This window comes from Perca flavescens, chromosome 8 (genome assembly GCF_004354835.1).
Source record: "Perca flavescens isolate YP-PL-M2 chromosome 8, PFLA_1.0, whole genome shotgun sequence".
Taxonomy (NCBI): Eukaryota; Metazoa; Chordata; class Actinopteri; order Perciformes; family Percidae; genus Perca; species Perca flavescens.
Window position 1 is genome coordinate 38,186,535 of NC_041338.1, and position 16,621 is coordinate 38,203,155.

Genomic DNA, 16,621 nt, shown 5'->3' on the forward strand with positions numbered 1-16,621 from the left:
TAGTATCTCAGCTTTACTTGCTGTATTTCTTGATGTTAAATATGAAACAGTGCATTACAACCTGGTTGTTATGATCCAGGTTTCTATAAGTGGAGTTAAAGGTTAATTTCTATGACTGATGGGAACAACTATCTCTGAAATCGCTCCAGTATTCAATTCAATTTTATTTATAATGTCAAATCCCAACAGGAGTTATTTTGTAATATGTAAATAGTTTTGTACACAGAGACAAAGAATCACTTCTTGAGAGGTTAAGAGATCAAATCAAAAAAAAATTATGAGCCAGAGTTTTCATCAACATCATTTTATTGCAAACAACATGATACATTTATAATTTCCATCTTCTGCATGCTTTACTCAAACAGTTGACACATTTGATTTGATTTGATGTGAAGAGACTCCCAATATGAATTCAACCATGAACCATGAAGACAGCCAGAATCACAGAGAAGAACTGACCTCCACGTTCAGTAACAAGTTCTACACTGATTTCTGCTTTTTGATAAAGAATCATCTTCACTGTGTAATAAATGACCATATGAAGTGTACTCATCAATATTTGATATTTAATCTAGGGGTGGGAAAAAAACGAAAGCAGAAAAAGCAGAAGATCCATGTTATGTTCTTCTTTACAAAGTAAATCAACATCTGACTGACTGACATGTAATGTCATTCTTCTTAGAAAACATGTTAGTTTTTAGAAATGTCTCATGATATATCGTCTCTAGAAATGTTTTATTAAACTTTGGTTTTTGTTAAAGAAGGAAAAGAAAATCCCAATACTCCTATCGCATAATAATAAATGAAAATCACACTCGTGTCTTTCTTCTTTTTAAGATCTGACTTACTGTGGGGTGTAGAAACGATCTGTCCATTGTCTAAATCCCTCAAAGGCCCGCACAAAACGTCTGAGAGCATCATGGATGCTCGTTATAGCCCTCTCTCTGTTACCACCAGTTGGTGGTGGTACTTTTTCTCTAACTGCTCCATCACCTTGAAACAAGTTGCTCAGACTTTCAGCTTCGGCACAGTTACCGTGGAGGAATCCCCTTTTTTCAGTTGTTGTCAAACCAAACAACTCACCACATGACTTACAAGGAGGCTTTAATCCTCCGTCATAGAGATCAAACGTTTCGCACCGGACATGCTGCTCTGGAACTCTAATGGTTCCATCGAAATATGGCTTTTTGACAAATGGCCTAGTATTTGGCTCTGGATAGAAGGTCATCACTGCGTCAGCTACATATCTCTCCCACTTGCTGAGACAGGAAGCACCAATCATGATTTTCTTTGGTACAGCACCATCAGTGGACATGGAGACTCCGTAGAACCTGACTGAACCTTGGCTTCTACTCTGAGAGACACAGATGGTTTTGGAGACCAGAGGCTTTTTGTTAATATCCCCCCCCAGTCTACCGACGAGCTGTTGCAGCCTCTGTCTGATTGCTCCTTCATTGACTTGTCCAGTCAGATGGACAACCTGCAAGAAAATATGATCAAGCTGCTGATGCATCCAATCATTCACAGAGTCATGCTTTGTGTCTGTTAATGTACAGTACGGTTGCTCGATCATGGAAACAATCATAATCACGGTTATTTTAGTCACTATTAAAATCAGGATTATCTAACAGGATTCCTCGTTAATTTTTGGAAAGATGTTGCATTTATTGACGATAAATAACAATGAGAGCAGTTAAATAAATCAACAGTTTGAACATAATGTGTAAAATAATCTTTTTCCACAATTACTCTGTTTTTGTGATCGTTAGGAGCTGGAATTAAAATCACAATCAATGTTTTATTACTAGCACAGCTCTACTGAGAGATTAATAACAATCTGTAATATTTGGAGACATTTAGGTGAAGTAGCAATGCTTTACAACTTTACAAAGAAGAATTGTGTTATCTTTTGAGAAACTCTCCTCTTACCATGTCGAGCACACATGAAAATGGACTCCGCCTGGGTACCTCAGAGGAATAGAGGGCAAAAGGCCGAGGGTATTGGATCTTAAATGCATTTAGCACTTCAGCATCACTCAGAATCATTTCAGGGGAAACTGGCGGCGTGTTGATCTTTCCCAAAAAGAAAATGCTGTGAAGAATCTGTGAAGTCAAAACACATTCAGAGAGATATATCATTGTGTGTGTTGTGTGTAACCGAGCAACACATTCTCATGAACGGGTTCCTACGATATCCTATGAAAAGTTGTGCATGCCAATTCTTAAGAATACAAAACATACCTTTTTCATAGCAGACATGTTGACTTGTCATAGTAGGAAAAGCACAGCTGAGATTGATAACCTCAACGATGGCTCAGTTCCATCAAGTGTCCCAGTAAGATATTTCAGTGAGTCAGCATGCCAAATACCAGGGTCTCTCCTAAGTGGAATGCAGCCATCAGTAATGGTTTAATAACAGGGTCTCTCCTAAGTGGAATGCAGCCATCAGTAATGGTTTAATACCAGGTCTCTCCTAAGTGGAATGCAGCCATCAGTAATGGTTTAATACCAGGGTCTCTCCTAAGTGGAATGCAGCCATCAGTAATGGTTTAATACCAGGACCTCTCCTAAGTGGAATGCAGCCATCAGTAATGGTTTAATACCAGGACCTCTCCTAAGTGGAATGCAGCCATCAGTAATGGTTTAATACCAGGACCTCTCCCTAAGTGGAATGCAGCCATCAGTAATGGTTTAATACCAGGACCTCTCCTAAGTGGAATGCAGCCATCAGTAATGGTTTAATACCAGGACCTCTCCTAAGTGGAATGCAGCCATCACTAATGGTTTAATACCAGGGTCTCTCCTAAGTGGAATGCAGCCATCAGTAATGGTTTAATACCAGGACCTCTCCTAAGTGGAATGCAGCCATCAGTAATGCTTTAATACCAGGGCCTCTCCTAAGTGGAATGCAGCCATCAGTAATGGTTTAATACCAGGATCTCTCCTAAGTGGAATGCAGCCATCAGTAATGCTTTTGAATACACCTGTGCTCTTCCTACTATGACATGTCAACATGTCTGCCGTGAAAAAGGTCTATTAGGCGGGGTAAAGTTTAGTCGACAAGGAACCATACATCATGATAACAGGCTGAACTGAGAAGCTTACAAAATACACTGACAGGGTCATGCATTATGTTCACAAACACATTTCAATAGTTTTTAAAAAGTCTCCATCAGACATACCTCATCCACTAACAACGTAGTAGGTCTTGTACTCATCAACACCATTTCATTGATAATCAGGAAAGCATTCTGTCTGAAAGGCTCTCCCTCTACCAGGAATTCTTCTTGTCTAAAATGATAAACATATAAAAATGGAGAATTACAAGCAGAATGCAGCAATAATGTGTTTGAGTAAATCAAACATACAATAGATACATATATCTAAATACATTAATGTTAAGGGAATACGCCAGTTAAGCTAGTTAGCTTAGCGTAGTGAATGGAATCCTATGTTGCCGGTTAGCATGTTGTGAGTAAAAGTGAGCCAAGAAAAGACAAAAAAACAACCTTATTACTTGCACTGAGACAAAAATTGCGATGGCCCACCTATCTACAGCCAGGGGAGACCGTGATAAGAACTATTTCAACAAACGGTGGTGTATCCCTTTAAATACTATATTCAAACACAACAAATAAAATCAGAGTACAGTACTTTAAGTTTTAGATAATATCAGTCTTAACCTGGGGCGATTCAGGGATCAGACCTTTAGGGGGACTCCGCCCTTAATAGGAATGTGACACGGATTTAGTGCATGCATAATACTATATTAAATAAGTAAAACTCTTATCAGTTCACCTGGAAAAGATGGATCCAGACACAACAAATATTATCAAAAGTGGGACCAACATACTCAATTAAATACTGAAGGAAATGTGGAACATAATTTGGTAGTCTACATATATATTTCATACTGTATATAAAATACAGTATAAAATATAAATCAGCTAAATCAGTAACTTCATTAACCAATAATCTTTGAGCTACTGAACAACAACGTCAGCTAACGATTTTTGACACTATGATGGAACTGAACCTTTATAAGCCACAGTAATAACGACTAATTTGACACAATGTTCTAACATTCAGCAATTTTAGTTGCTTACGTTTTTCATTTGGGTTCTAATCTGCACCATGAAATGACCAACTTCTTCTCTGGGGACTACCAACGTTAAACTTCCCAACCGGCTCCTGCTCTCCCTCTGACAGATCAGGCACAACCTCCTCTGATTGGCCAACATTACGTTTCTGTTAATCCTTTCCTTGTCAGGGTTACAGGTGTATAACATTGGCTACAGACACACAGGATATTAAACCTGTTTTAAGCCCTTTGAACCTGTAACTCTGTCACTAACAGAAACTCACTTGAAACACCAAAACTGATTTAAAAAAAAAAAAATGTTATATTATAATTTAGCTTGAGCCCCCCTAAAAAGGGTCTATTTTGTCTTTACCTTTCATAAGTTTCTCTTGAAGATAATCCTCTATACTAAGTCGTTTTTGGATTTCAATATATACATTTTGTCAAGAATTACAATAACATGTCTCGATCTTTTTGACTCACCTCTGCAGTTCAGCAGCAGCCTGATGCAGTCAGAAATAAAAGGCACATTACAACATGAATGAATTTAGTGATGTAGAATTGAATAATAATGCCGTCAAATATTCAAACATTCATGTCAAAGCAGCTACTCACCATTGTTACTTATGAGTGAATGAAATGAAAGAAGGAAGTGAAGCTGTGCTCTCTGATATTTCAAATGACCACGCCTTAAAGCTTGATGTACGATCCTGCAGAGGCTCCACGCAGAGCTTATTCTGTCTTGTCTCTTTAAGAGAATAGCAGGGCCGGCAAGTGTGTGTGTGTGTTTCTGTGTGTTTCTCTTTGTGTGTGTGTGTGTGTGTGTGTCTGAAAAGTTAACCCTCTCCTTGAGTTCATGTTGTTTATGGAGAAAGAGAACCAGGAAATAAGTCGGGGGGGAGGGGTGCACCTAGAACAGTTTGCTCAGTTTGCTCACTACTTCACAGAGAAGGAAGTCTTTGCACATATGTAGGTGTGTGTGTGTGTGTGTGTGTGTGTGTCTGTGTGTCTGTGAGTCTGTGTGTGTGCCAGTAAAAGAGTCAAGAGCACTGACACAAAGTCCCAAGGCTAGTTACGGTATCTTGCATTAGACAGACTCCTGCGTACTCAGGTGTGGTATCAAAATCATGATGTCATCATGATGATTAAGATACCAGTTAAGATACCAGTTGCATTCATGAACATATTGTTCTCATTCATGAGATACTATTATTTTGTGTACATTCATGAAAGTAGTACATGTAATTAATGAATGCTGTGTCCAGAGTAAAATGTGTGTTGAGTCAGCAGTGATAACATTAAACGAGGAAAGTTAATCTTCAACATGTTCCCTTGCAGAGTTTTGATCAGTTCTGTGGAAGTCAAACCCATTAAAGATTAACAGTGTTCTTGGCAGGACTTTGGGAAGGTGGGTGTGCCAGTAAAAGAGGTCAAGAGCACTGACAAAAAGTCACATGACTAGTTACGGTATCTTGCATTAGACAGATTCCTGCTTACTCGGGTGTGGTATCAAAAAGGCTGAACTGAAACTGAAACTGTAAGCAAAAAGTAATGATTAATTTCACCACGAGTACTTTGGGTTCATGTTTGAGTAAAGCTTTCTCAAAACATACCAATTTCTGTGCTAAAATAAAATAAGAACACACACAACTCAGGAAAGAATGTACAAGTAGTGAATAAATATATTCAACCTTCTCTAATAGTATATAAAATATGTAAATAAACATACTGTTTTCCCTCGGTATACAGTATAAAACATATCTGTAGACTACCAAACATAATTTGGCAGTCTACAGTCTACATTTCTTTCAGTATTTAATTGAGTTTGTTGGTCCCACCGTGCTAATATTTGTGGTGTCTGGATCCATCTTTTCCAGGTGAACTGATAAGAGTTTTACTTATTTAATATAGTATTATTATTAGTGAGGCTTGATGAATAAATGATGAGCAATATTCAACTTCCTACAGATGCTCTGATGTGTTGTAATATGACCTGTAGGGATGTAACTCTACACGGTGAACAGATATAAATGTGTCAATATAACAGCCAGTTGAGATAAGAAATGAATGTGGATCCAGTTTCTAAATGTCCAAGAGTTTAATCTACTTTAGATTGACCTTGTTTGACTTCCGACATCACTATGTCTTCTTATTTTATTTATCTGAAGAGATTAGTTTCTATTCATTTATTCAGTTGAAAACACTGGCGAGACTACTACATGAATGATTTTTTAATAAATTATGAATTAGGTTTTGATCCTGAATGTCTTCTCCCGTTTTTGCTAATGGAGCTCCAGATGATGTAGAGAACTAACCTGAGCTAAGGTTCTGTTGATTGTTACCAATCAATGATTTGATGAGTCAGAGTAGAAGTGAGAATAAAATGTTTTATTAATAGTTCATCTTGCAAACAGAAAGGTTTTCATAATGTGGAGGAGGAAACAATATAATAAATCTGGCCTGAATAGTCTCTCTGAATCAAAAATCTTTAACTAATTTATCGAACAAAAGAACCCTAAAACAACGTGGTGAATGTAGACCAGAGTCTGCAGCCTTCAGTCCTCTCCACAGGCTCCCTGCAGCTTTCACAAACACTTATGTCATTTAAAGAGGAAGTCTCTTTAGAGGAAAGATGAATTTGCTTTCACTGCCAACGCTGCTGGGTTATTGTTGCTGATTTATCTGTCGGGAGAAACTACCTTCATTTTACGCTCAAATATGTTTTGCAGCTCCAGAAAGATTTATTTTTGTTTTTAGGGCATATTGGGCCTTTATTTGACAGGACAGCTGTAGACAGTAAAGAAAAGAGAGGTGGGAGGGGGGGTGGGTGAGATGACATGCAGTAAAGACAGGAAGGACTGAGCCTTTTAAACATGGGGCGCATGCTCCCAGACACATTTCTTTGAAAAAAAATTGGACCAGAAATGGTTCCATGGATAGTAAAGATATAATATGTACAGGGTACCTGAACCTCACACCTTTTTCTTCTCCTCCTAACTAATAGTGAAACAACAGCTCAGGCAGCAGCTTTGGTTGATTTGAGTTTCTCCAGGAGTTTGGACTTGTTTGCTGTCACCAGTTTAAGATGATCTGCTTCCAGCTTCTTCCCCACAGCGCCCTTCCTCACTTTGTCCCAGTCCTTCTCAGTCTAAACACCAAAGAAAATATCAGAAAATCAGGTGATGAATCATCAGTCAACAAGAGCAAAGCTCTGCTTGTTTCCAGCAGCTTAACAGACCATTCTTCAATCACTTTCAAATTCTTATTATCCAACAATGAAATGCAGTTTAACATCGAACCAGTAGTGCAATCAGTGCTTTATCTTTAGTAGTGCAATCAGTGCTTACAAAAGACATAAAACACAGAATGCAGTATGATCATGTTTAGTCCATTATTAAAGTGCAATAGCAAATAAAGTGCATAGAGTTCTGAGAACTCAGACAGTCCATAGTCCATATTATTGTACTGGGCCCTAAACACCTCCGAACCTCATTATCTAAAGACATAGCTACTTGGATGGTATTGCCCTGGCCTCCAGCACTACTGTCAGAAATTTAGGAGTTATTTTTTATCAGGATATATCCTTTAACGCCCACTTAAGAGATAAAATTCATCACCTTTTGCCCTCAACTTCTAATGGTTCACCTTTCAACGCAGGACTTCTAGAAAGAACGACTAGACCTGACATATACTTAGACTGCTTTTATCCTATAGACCTTCAACAACTAAAGATATCCTCAGCTAAGCCATCTACCTGTCTCTTAGACCCCATCCCAACGAGGCTACTCAAAGAAGCATTACCTGTGGTAAACACTTCATTACTAGATATGATCAATATGTCCTTATTAACAGGTCATGTACCGCAGTCATTTAAAGTAGCTGTGATAAAACCTCTTCTGAAAAAAACCCACCCTCGATCCTGATGTCTTAGCAAACTATAGACCTATATCTAACCTTCCCTTTCTCTCCAAGATCCTTGAGTAGTTGCTAATCAGTTATGTGATTTTCTACATAGCAACAGCTTATTTGAAGACTTTCAATCAGGATTTAGAAAGAATCATAGCACAGAGACGGCACTGGTGAAAATTACTAACGACGTTCTAACTGCTGCAGACAAAGGACTTGTCTCCATACTTGTTTTATTAGATCTTAGTGCTGCATTTGACACTATTGACCATTCAATCCTGTTACAGAGATTGGAACACTTAGTCGGAATTAAAGGAATTGCACTAAGCTGGTTTAAGTCTTATTTCTCTGATCGATCTCATTTTGTTAATGTTAATGATAAATCCTCTGAGTACGCAAAAGTTAAACATGGCGTTCCACAAGGCTTATTGCTTGGACCAATTTTATTCTCCTTAGATATGCTTCCTCTTGGTAATATCATTAGGAAACACTCAATTAACTATCACTGCTATGCGGACGACACCCAATTATACTTATCAATCAAACCAGACGAAACCAGTCAGTTAGCTAACCTTCAAGCATGTATTAAAGATATAAAATCCTGGATGACCTATAATTTTCTGATGTTAAACTGTAACAAAACTGAAGTTATTGTGCTGGGCCCTAAACACCTCCGAACTTCATTATCTAAAGATATAGCTACTCTGGATGGTGTTGTCCTGGCCTCCAGCACTACTGTCAGAAATCTAAGAGTTATTTTTGATCAGGATATATCCTTTAACACCCATTTAAAACAAACATCGAGAACAGCCTTTTTTCATCTTCGTAACATTGCCAAAATTAGGAGAGTAAACTGAAAAACTCTCCTCTTTGATAAAGCTTATAGTTAAGAAGTGAGTAGTTGCAGCGTCCGCCTAACCCGGCCCACCTGCTTCTCTTCATAGTCATCAGATTTATTGATCATATAATCAATAATATAGTGTGAGTAGAGGGAGGCAGGCCAGTACAGCCTCTCATCAATGTTTTCATTTGTTTCCTTTTGTATGCATCCTGTCCCAGAACTGCTTGTTACTAACCTAGCTCTGGGGAGTTTACTCCCCGGAGTCCTTATGTTTCTTCTTCGCAGAGCTATGCTCTGCGATTCCCTTCAACGCCCGGCCGCGTTCTGCTGCGTCCGCCGCATCCACCCGTGCTCTGCAGCGCCACGTTTCATCCCGCAACGTCCTGCTGTGACACGAACTACAACGACTACCTTCAAAGTCACTGTTCCACTATCTTTAATGTGACTATTATTACCACTGTTCATCACACCCCCAACCGGCCCCGTCAGACACCGCCTACCAAGAGTCTGGGTCTGCCGAGGTTTCTTCCTAAATGGGAGTTTTTCCTTGCCACTGTCTCAATAGCCACTGCTAATGCTTGCTCTTGAGGGAATTACTGTAATTGTTGGGGCTTTGTAAATTATAGAGTGTGGTCTAGACCCACTCTATCTGTAAAGTGTCTCGAGATAACTCTGTTATGATTTGATACTATAAATAAAATTGAATTGAATTGAACTTAAAACAAACCTCAAGAACAGCCTTTTTCCATCTTCATAACATTGCCAAAATTAGGTACATCCTATCTCAAAACAATGCTGAAAAATGAGTCCATGCATTCGTTACTTCCAGGCTGGACTATTGTAACTCTCTACTGTCAGGTTGCTCAAATAAGTCCCTTAAGACTCTCCAGCTGATCCAGAATGCTGCAGCTCGTGTTCTGACAAGAACTAAGAAAAGAGATCATATTTCTCCTGTATTAGCTTCTCTGCATTGGCTTCCTGTTAAATCCAGGATTGAGTTTAAAATCCTTCTCTTGACCTACAAAGCTCTAAATGGTCAAGCACCATCCTATCTAGAACAGCTCTTAGTACCTTATTGTCCCACTAGATCACTGCGCTCCCAGAATGCAGAGTTACTTGTGGTTCCTAGAGTCTCTAAAAGTAGAATGGGAGCCAGAGCCTTCAGGTACCAGGCTCCTCTCCTGTGGAACCAGCTCCCAGTCTGGGTTCGGGGGGCAGACACCGTCACCACATTTAAGAGTAAACTTAAAACTCTCCTCTTTGATAAAGCTTATAGTTAGGGAGTGAGGAGTTGCAGCATTCACCTAGATAGCGGGGGAGGGTGTATACCTGCAGACACGGCACCCTTTCTCTTCTCTGCTTCTCTTTATAGTCGTCAACCTTATAGAACTGGCTCAGGTTTACCTTAGACCAGCTCTTAATTATGCTGTTATAGTTCTAGACTGCCGGCGGACTTCCTTCCTTTGACACACTGAGCTCCTCTCCTCTCTTTCCATCTGTGTGCTTCCATGTCCCAGAAATGCTTGTTACTAACTTAGCTCTGGGGAGCTTCTTCCGAGGAGTCCTTATCTTTTCTTGCCCCACAGTTTTCCTTGTATTAGGATGGCACCTTGGTCCTGCTCGATGCCCTGCTATGCCCTGCTGTGCTCTGTAACGCCTGTTGCACTAAATGCTCTTGGGGGAATTACTGGAATTGTTGGGTCTTTGTAAATTATAGAGTGTGGTCTAGACCTACTCTATCTGTAATGTGTCTTGAGATAACTCTTGTTATGATTTGATACTGTAAATAAATTGAAATTGAATTGCCTTAACTTCTCACCATATCTTTGAAGGCCTCTCCTTTGTAGTAGCTCTGTGATGATGGAAACGTCAGTCCCTTCTCACCGAGCTTCTCCAGGCTCTCAGCCACCATGTGCAGCTCCTCTTCCTCTCCATCGAAGGCATACACCTTTCTGTCCTCACAGGTCATCAGGACCAGCTGGTCACACGGGCACGACGTCCCCTCCACTACTCCTACAACCGTCATCTTTACTATCTTAGGAAGGTAGAATTTCCCCCACCCATTCAACTTGCCAACATTCCCTTTGTAAATGGTGTCTTCCAGGCCTCCTATCTTCCACCTGGCACCAGCTGGATTCTTTAAGGCGATGGTCTTCTTATTCTTGGACACAAAGTCTGAAACCCATTTCAGGTAATCTTTCAGGTAATCTGGCTCTGCAACAAATGGCAGACAAGAGGAATTAGGATGAAACATGTAAAAAACTAACCATAGATAGTTTTATGACGTGGGTAGTCTACCTTTTACTTTGGTGCTTTCCTTAAGCAGAGCCGACAGCTGATCTGCTGACCTGAAAGGTAGAAAATGATTTAACAACAAAAGTGAGTTTACAAAAACAGAGAGCGTTTTTCGGGATGTTATGGCACACTGAACTAATGAAATCAATTAGAAAACCAACTAAAATCAAATGGACTACACATGAATAAATGGATAAATAAGATATTTAAATAAAGTCGATGACTCCCACCATGTAAAACTTTATCTGAAACTTATTATTTAAATCATTAATCATTTTATCTTCCCTGAACAGAACAGAAAACTGGTTCTTACTGGATGGCCACTCGACTTGTCGCCATTCTGGGTTTCTGTAGAAAACAAAATGTGTTCATCGTTAAAAGTAGTGGAAAAATACTTCAAACAGTTATTCCAGTACTGAAAGTAATGAGACTACAATAGAATGAAATATTAATATTATCACAGATTCTGGGCCGTTATTTTTTATTGAAAGACAAAACACTAAAAACCCTTTCAAATTAAAAACACTGGGTGGTCACATGTGAGTTCTGAGGGAAAACAAATCTGAATTCTGACTTTAACTCAGAACTCACAGACATCTTCTTAACCCTCCTGTTGTCCTCAGGTCAAATTTGACCCATTTTATAAAACTTTCTATATCAGAAATTTGGGTTTCTTTCAACAACACTGTCCAAAAAAATGACGTGGATGTGTGGATGGTTCCCTACAACGCTGTTCACGAGTAAAAAACATGATCAGTTCGCTACTTTCATTGAATTTCAAATTTCATTTGGATGTTTTATTCAATTTGATAGCATTTGAGAAAAAGAAATGATAAAAGAATGTTTAAAAAAGTGGCAAAAATGTCAGAAAAAGCTTATACAAAGTAGGGGATAAACAACAAAAAGCGCCGAAAAAAATTGACAAAAAAAGACAAAAAAAAGACAAGAAAATCAGAAAAAGTGACAAAAACGTGGAAAAAAATTACAAAAAGTTTGAAAAAACGACAAAAGTGTGGAAAAATATGACTAGAAAGTTTTAATTTAAAATTTTGACCCAGAAAAACTAAAAGTTTTGAGTTGTTGGTCGAGGAATAGACAACACGAGGGTTAACAGAAGATTTGTTAAATCATCGCCTTAAATTCAGATTTTTTGTTTTTGTACAACTATAATAAAAGTTAAATAGGCCTATACTATATATATCAGAGTTTAGTCCCTCACGAAGCACTTTGTTGGACTGCTTACAGCCGCAACACTAATAAAGGTGGCATCACAACAAAGAATCAGCAGAAACATATTTCCTCTTTGTTCTTTTCATCTCAAATCAAATGTTTAAGAAGGTTAAATTCTAACCAATGCTCAGTAGCGTACGTAAAAAGCACAAAAACAGAGCAGCAGTTCTTTTCAATAATGTTCCTACATTGTTTTAACAGAGATAGTGTTAAGAAATGTCTAAAAGACGTGTTCGTTTGATTTCTGAGGAGGAAGGAGAGGCTGGGTTGAATTGAAAGATTAAGCAAAAGGTTTAATGAACAACACGATGAAAACAACATGACAAAAACAAATGTTACCCCGCAGCTAATAGCGGACTGAATTCCTGCTTCTCCTTGTGGAGTCACATGAAAACAGCCATGCGACATGACAAAACAAATACACTGTAAACAGCGGACTACAACATGCTTCCCCTTGCGGGGTCACAGTTGAAGCCCCGGGATCATCTCAGGATCGGAATTACATTCCTGTCTCTCAGGATAAGGACACACCTCTGAATTTCAGGTCACAGACTAAGGTTGTTTATCATGGTAGTGCCGATTCTACAGAGATATGCATTTCCTTTGTTCTAACCCAGACCAGGCACCAGGAGGTTGGAGACTCAAAGAGACGTTTCTCTTCATATGTTAATAGTTGGTTTTAACCTAATCTATCTGCAAGAAACAGGAAGAGAGGGGGAGAGAAATAACCAGCTGTTTTTACCTTAGTAGTCATTCTAGATTCAATTCCTATTTTCATAACCTGACTGCAGCATACAATTTATTATTTGAAACATAAAACATACATGGTTGTTAAAATCAGCATTGTTACAACTTTATTTAACTCAACAATAGTTAAGACTGAAACTAATCCATTGAAAGGGTGAGAGAAGTCCTCCATCAGACCAGCTGAAATAAGATGTGTTACCTGAGCTGAAGAGTAGACTGAAGGCTTCACCGTCCTCACAGAGATATGACAACAGCAGCAACATGGTGGAGACCTCCCTCTCTGTGCTGCCTTCAAGTGCTCTTCAGATTTTGCAGCATTTCCCTTTCAGTCATCAGTTCAGGGGAAAACTGTGGAAATATTGACATCTGCTGGTAGAAAGCATCTCCTACAGGGAGAATAAAGTCTATCTGCTCTGTCTGTCTGTCTGTGTGTGTGTGTGTGTGTGTGTGTGTGTGTGTGTGTGTGTGTGTGTGTGTGTGTGTGTGTGTGTGTGTGTCCGTGACGAGTCTGAGTCAAGTCTGAATTCAGCTGTGTGTGCGACTCAAGTGTGACTCTAGTCCGAGTCTCAGACTTGAGTCCCCCATCTCCGGCTGCAGTTTGCGTACCAGCCAAATGTTGGTGTGGAGGCTGCCATCCTCTACATGCTACACCGAGTCCACTCCCATCTGGATAAGGAGAGCAGCACAGTGAGGATCCTCTTCTTGGACTTCTCCAGTGCCTTCAATTCCATCCAGCCCCCTATACTTCAGGACAAACTGAACAGGATAGGAGTGGACCCCTATCTGGTAAACTGGATCAAGGATTACCTCACTGACAGGCCACAGTACGTCAGGCTGAAGGACACCACGTCTGACACTGTAGTCAGCAGCACTGGAGCCCCCCAGGGCACAGTGCTGGCTCCTCTTCTCTTCACCCTGTACACCTCGGACTTCTGTTCCAACTCGGAGCTGTGTCACATACAGAAGTACGCCATCGTCGGGTGTATCAGGGGTGACAGAGAGGAGGAGTATCGGAGTCTGGTGGGGGATTTTGCTCTCTGGTGTCACACTAACTGCCTCCAGCTCAACACCTCTAAGACGAAGGAGCTGGTCATTGACTTTGGGAGGTCCAGACCAAGACTGTGACCAATCCAGCTAGAGGGAGCTGAGGTGGAGGCTGTGCAATCCTACAAATACCTCGGGCTGTGGATAGATAATAAACTGGACTGGACAACACACACCAGCCACCTGTACAGAAAGACACAAAGCAGGTTGTACTTCCTGAGGAGACTGCGGCCTTTCAACATCTGCAGCAAACTGCTGTTGATGTTTTACCAGTCTGTGGTTACCAGTGTCCTCTTCTACACTGTGGTGTGCTGGGGGGGCAGTATATCCAAGAAAGACACCTCCAGCCTGGATAAACTGATCAGGCGGGCCGGCTCTGTGGTCGGCATGAAGCTGGACTCACTGGTGACGGTGGCAGAGAGGAGGACACTGGACAAACTGCTGGACATTACTGACGATGCCAGCCACCCCCCCCCTGCACACCGTCATCAGCAACCAGAGGAGCCTGTTCAGTGGAAGGCTGCTCCTTCCCAAGTGGAGGACCAACAGACTCAAGAACTCCTTTGTCCCTCATGCCATCATACTCTAGAACTCCTCACTCGGGGGGAGGAGGAAATAGGGTAAAGAGGACAGAACAGAACACTGTGCAATAAATTATTAATAATCTACTCACATACATACCTGGACACTCTAACTGCTCTTAACTGCTAATTCATGCTAAATGTCATTTATTTATTAACTGTATAATAACACAATACCATACACAGTCCTATATATCTATATATCTATCTTTATTTATCTGTAGTTCATTGTTGTTTTACTGTTTGTTTATTTTTGTAAAAAAATATTTAGCTAAAAGTTTATTGTTATTAAGTCTAAGTCTAAGTCTAAGTCTTACTTGTGGGGTCCCGAAAGCTTTGTGGGGCCAAAATGCTGGACCCCCCCAAGTTTAAAGGGCTGTTTGAGGGTTAAGACTTGGTTTTAGGATTAGGGATAGAATTAGGTTATGGTTATGGTTAGGGTAAGGGTTAAGGTTAGGCATTTAGTTGTGATGGTTAAGGTTAGGGTAAGGGTTAAGGTTAGGCATTATGTCAATGATGGGTCCCCACAAAGATAGTGCCACAAACCTGTTTGTGTGTGTGTGTGTGTGTGTGTGTGTGTGTGTGTGTGTGTGTGTGTGTGTGTGTGTGTGTGTGTGTGTGTGTGTGTGTGTGTGTGTGTGTGTGTGTGTGTGTGTGTGTGTGTGTGTGTGTGTGTGTGTGTGTGTGTGTGTGTGTGTGTGTGTGTGTGTGTGTGTGTGTGTGTGTGTGTGTGTGTGTGTGATTGATTGATTGATTGATTTTATTTGGCCACTTCAATATAAAAATATGAATCAGTATTCAGTGTCACACAATAAAGCCCAAAGACTTATTTCCATTGTGTGTGTCTGTGTATTTTTCTGAGTGTGTTTGTGTGTGTGTGTGTGTGTGTGTGTGTGTGTGTGTGTCTGTGTCTGTGTGTGTGTGTGTGTGTGTGTGTGTGTGTGTCTCTCTCTGTGTGTGTTTCTTTTTAGTGTCTGTCCGTGTGTGTTCAATCTGCTTAACCTGACACCGTGTGTGTGTGTGTGTGTGTGTGTGTGTGTGTGTGTGTGTGTGTGTGTGTGTGTGCATGTTTATGTATGTGTGTGTGTGTGTGTGTTTTTAAGTGTTTGTGTGTGTGTGTGTGTGTGTGTGTGTGTGTGTGTGTGTGTGTGTGTGTGAGAGTTTTCAAGTAAAACTGCTTTTTTAAAATAGAAACTTCTTCCTTAAACTCGTGCCAAGAACACATATCATTCTTTAGCAGGTAAGGTTCCTATAGAAGGAAACACTCTCTTACTCACAGTTATTAAAATGTGCACAAGAACTGGTTTTATCAAACTAGTGTTCCAGCTCTACTTGCTGTATTTCTTGATATTAAAATATTAAACAGTGCATTACAACATGGTTGTTATGTTTCTGTCATGTTTCGTCCCTGTATCAAGTTGTTGTTTTGAGTTTATGTTACATTTTCTGTTTTGTTTTCCACTTCCTGTTTTATCTTGTAAGTTTTCTCTCTTCCTGTTGTGGTCTTGTTTTACGTCCTGCTAGTATTTTTCCACTTGTATGATTACCTGTCCCTGCCATAATATGTTACACCTGTGTCTAATTTAGTTGTGTATTTTAGTTCTGTCATGCCCTCTCCCTAGTGTGAGATTGTCTGTTTCCTATGTGTGCAGCTTTTGAGTGTTTACCTGTATACCTGAGGCCTGTACTACGAAGCAGGATCAACATGCCCTGGATCTCTTTCAGTTATCCGGCTTCACCTAACCTAACAACCACGGTCCTCCATAACCTGTATCACCACGCTAGTTATCAACAAGTTCAGTCAACTCAGGGTTTCCCAATCCAGCGGCACGCACGTTCACATAAAAGAGGAGGTGTTTGCACACCACGACCAATCGCAAACATCTACCAGAGCCG

At 40.1% G+C, this 16,621-nt stretch overlaps 2 protein-coding genes across 2 annotated transcripts; both read right to left on the bottom strand.

The window, feature by feature from the left end:
• Positions 1-288: 288 nt before the first annotated feature.
• On the bottom strand, positions 289-4,813 carry LOC114560419 (uncharacterized). The gene is made up of 5 exons (XM_028585775.1): positions 4,697-4,813; positions 4,565-4,584; positions 3,183-3,291; positions 1,930-2,103; positions 289-1,480 (listed from the first exon to the last, which is right to left on the bottom strand). The coding sequence occupies exons 1-5, from the start codon at positions 4,697-4,699 to the stop codon at positions 845-847; spliced, it is 942 nt and encodes a 313-aa protein (XP_028441576.1). The 5' UTR covers positions 4,700-4,813; the 3' UTR covers positions 289-844.
• A 1,635-nt stretch (positions 4,814-6,448) lies between these two features.
• LOC114560290 (uncharacterized) lies at positions 6,449-13,382 on the bottom strand. The gene is made up of 5 exons (XM_028585580.1): positions 13,300-13,382; positions 11,437-11,471; positions 11,127-11,176; positions 10,648-11,042; positions 6,449-7,229 (listed from the first exon to the last, which is right to left on the bottom strand). The coding sequence occupies exons 2-5, from the start codon at positions 11,460-11,462 to the stop codon at positions 7,098-7,100; spliced, it is 603 nt and encodes a 200-aa protein (XP_028441381.1). The 5' UTR covers positions 11,463-11,471; positions 13,300-13,382; the 3' UTR covers positions 6,449-7,097.
• Between the last annotated feature and the right edge of the window lie 3,239 nt (positions 13,383-16,621).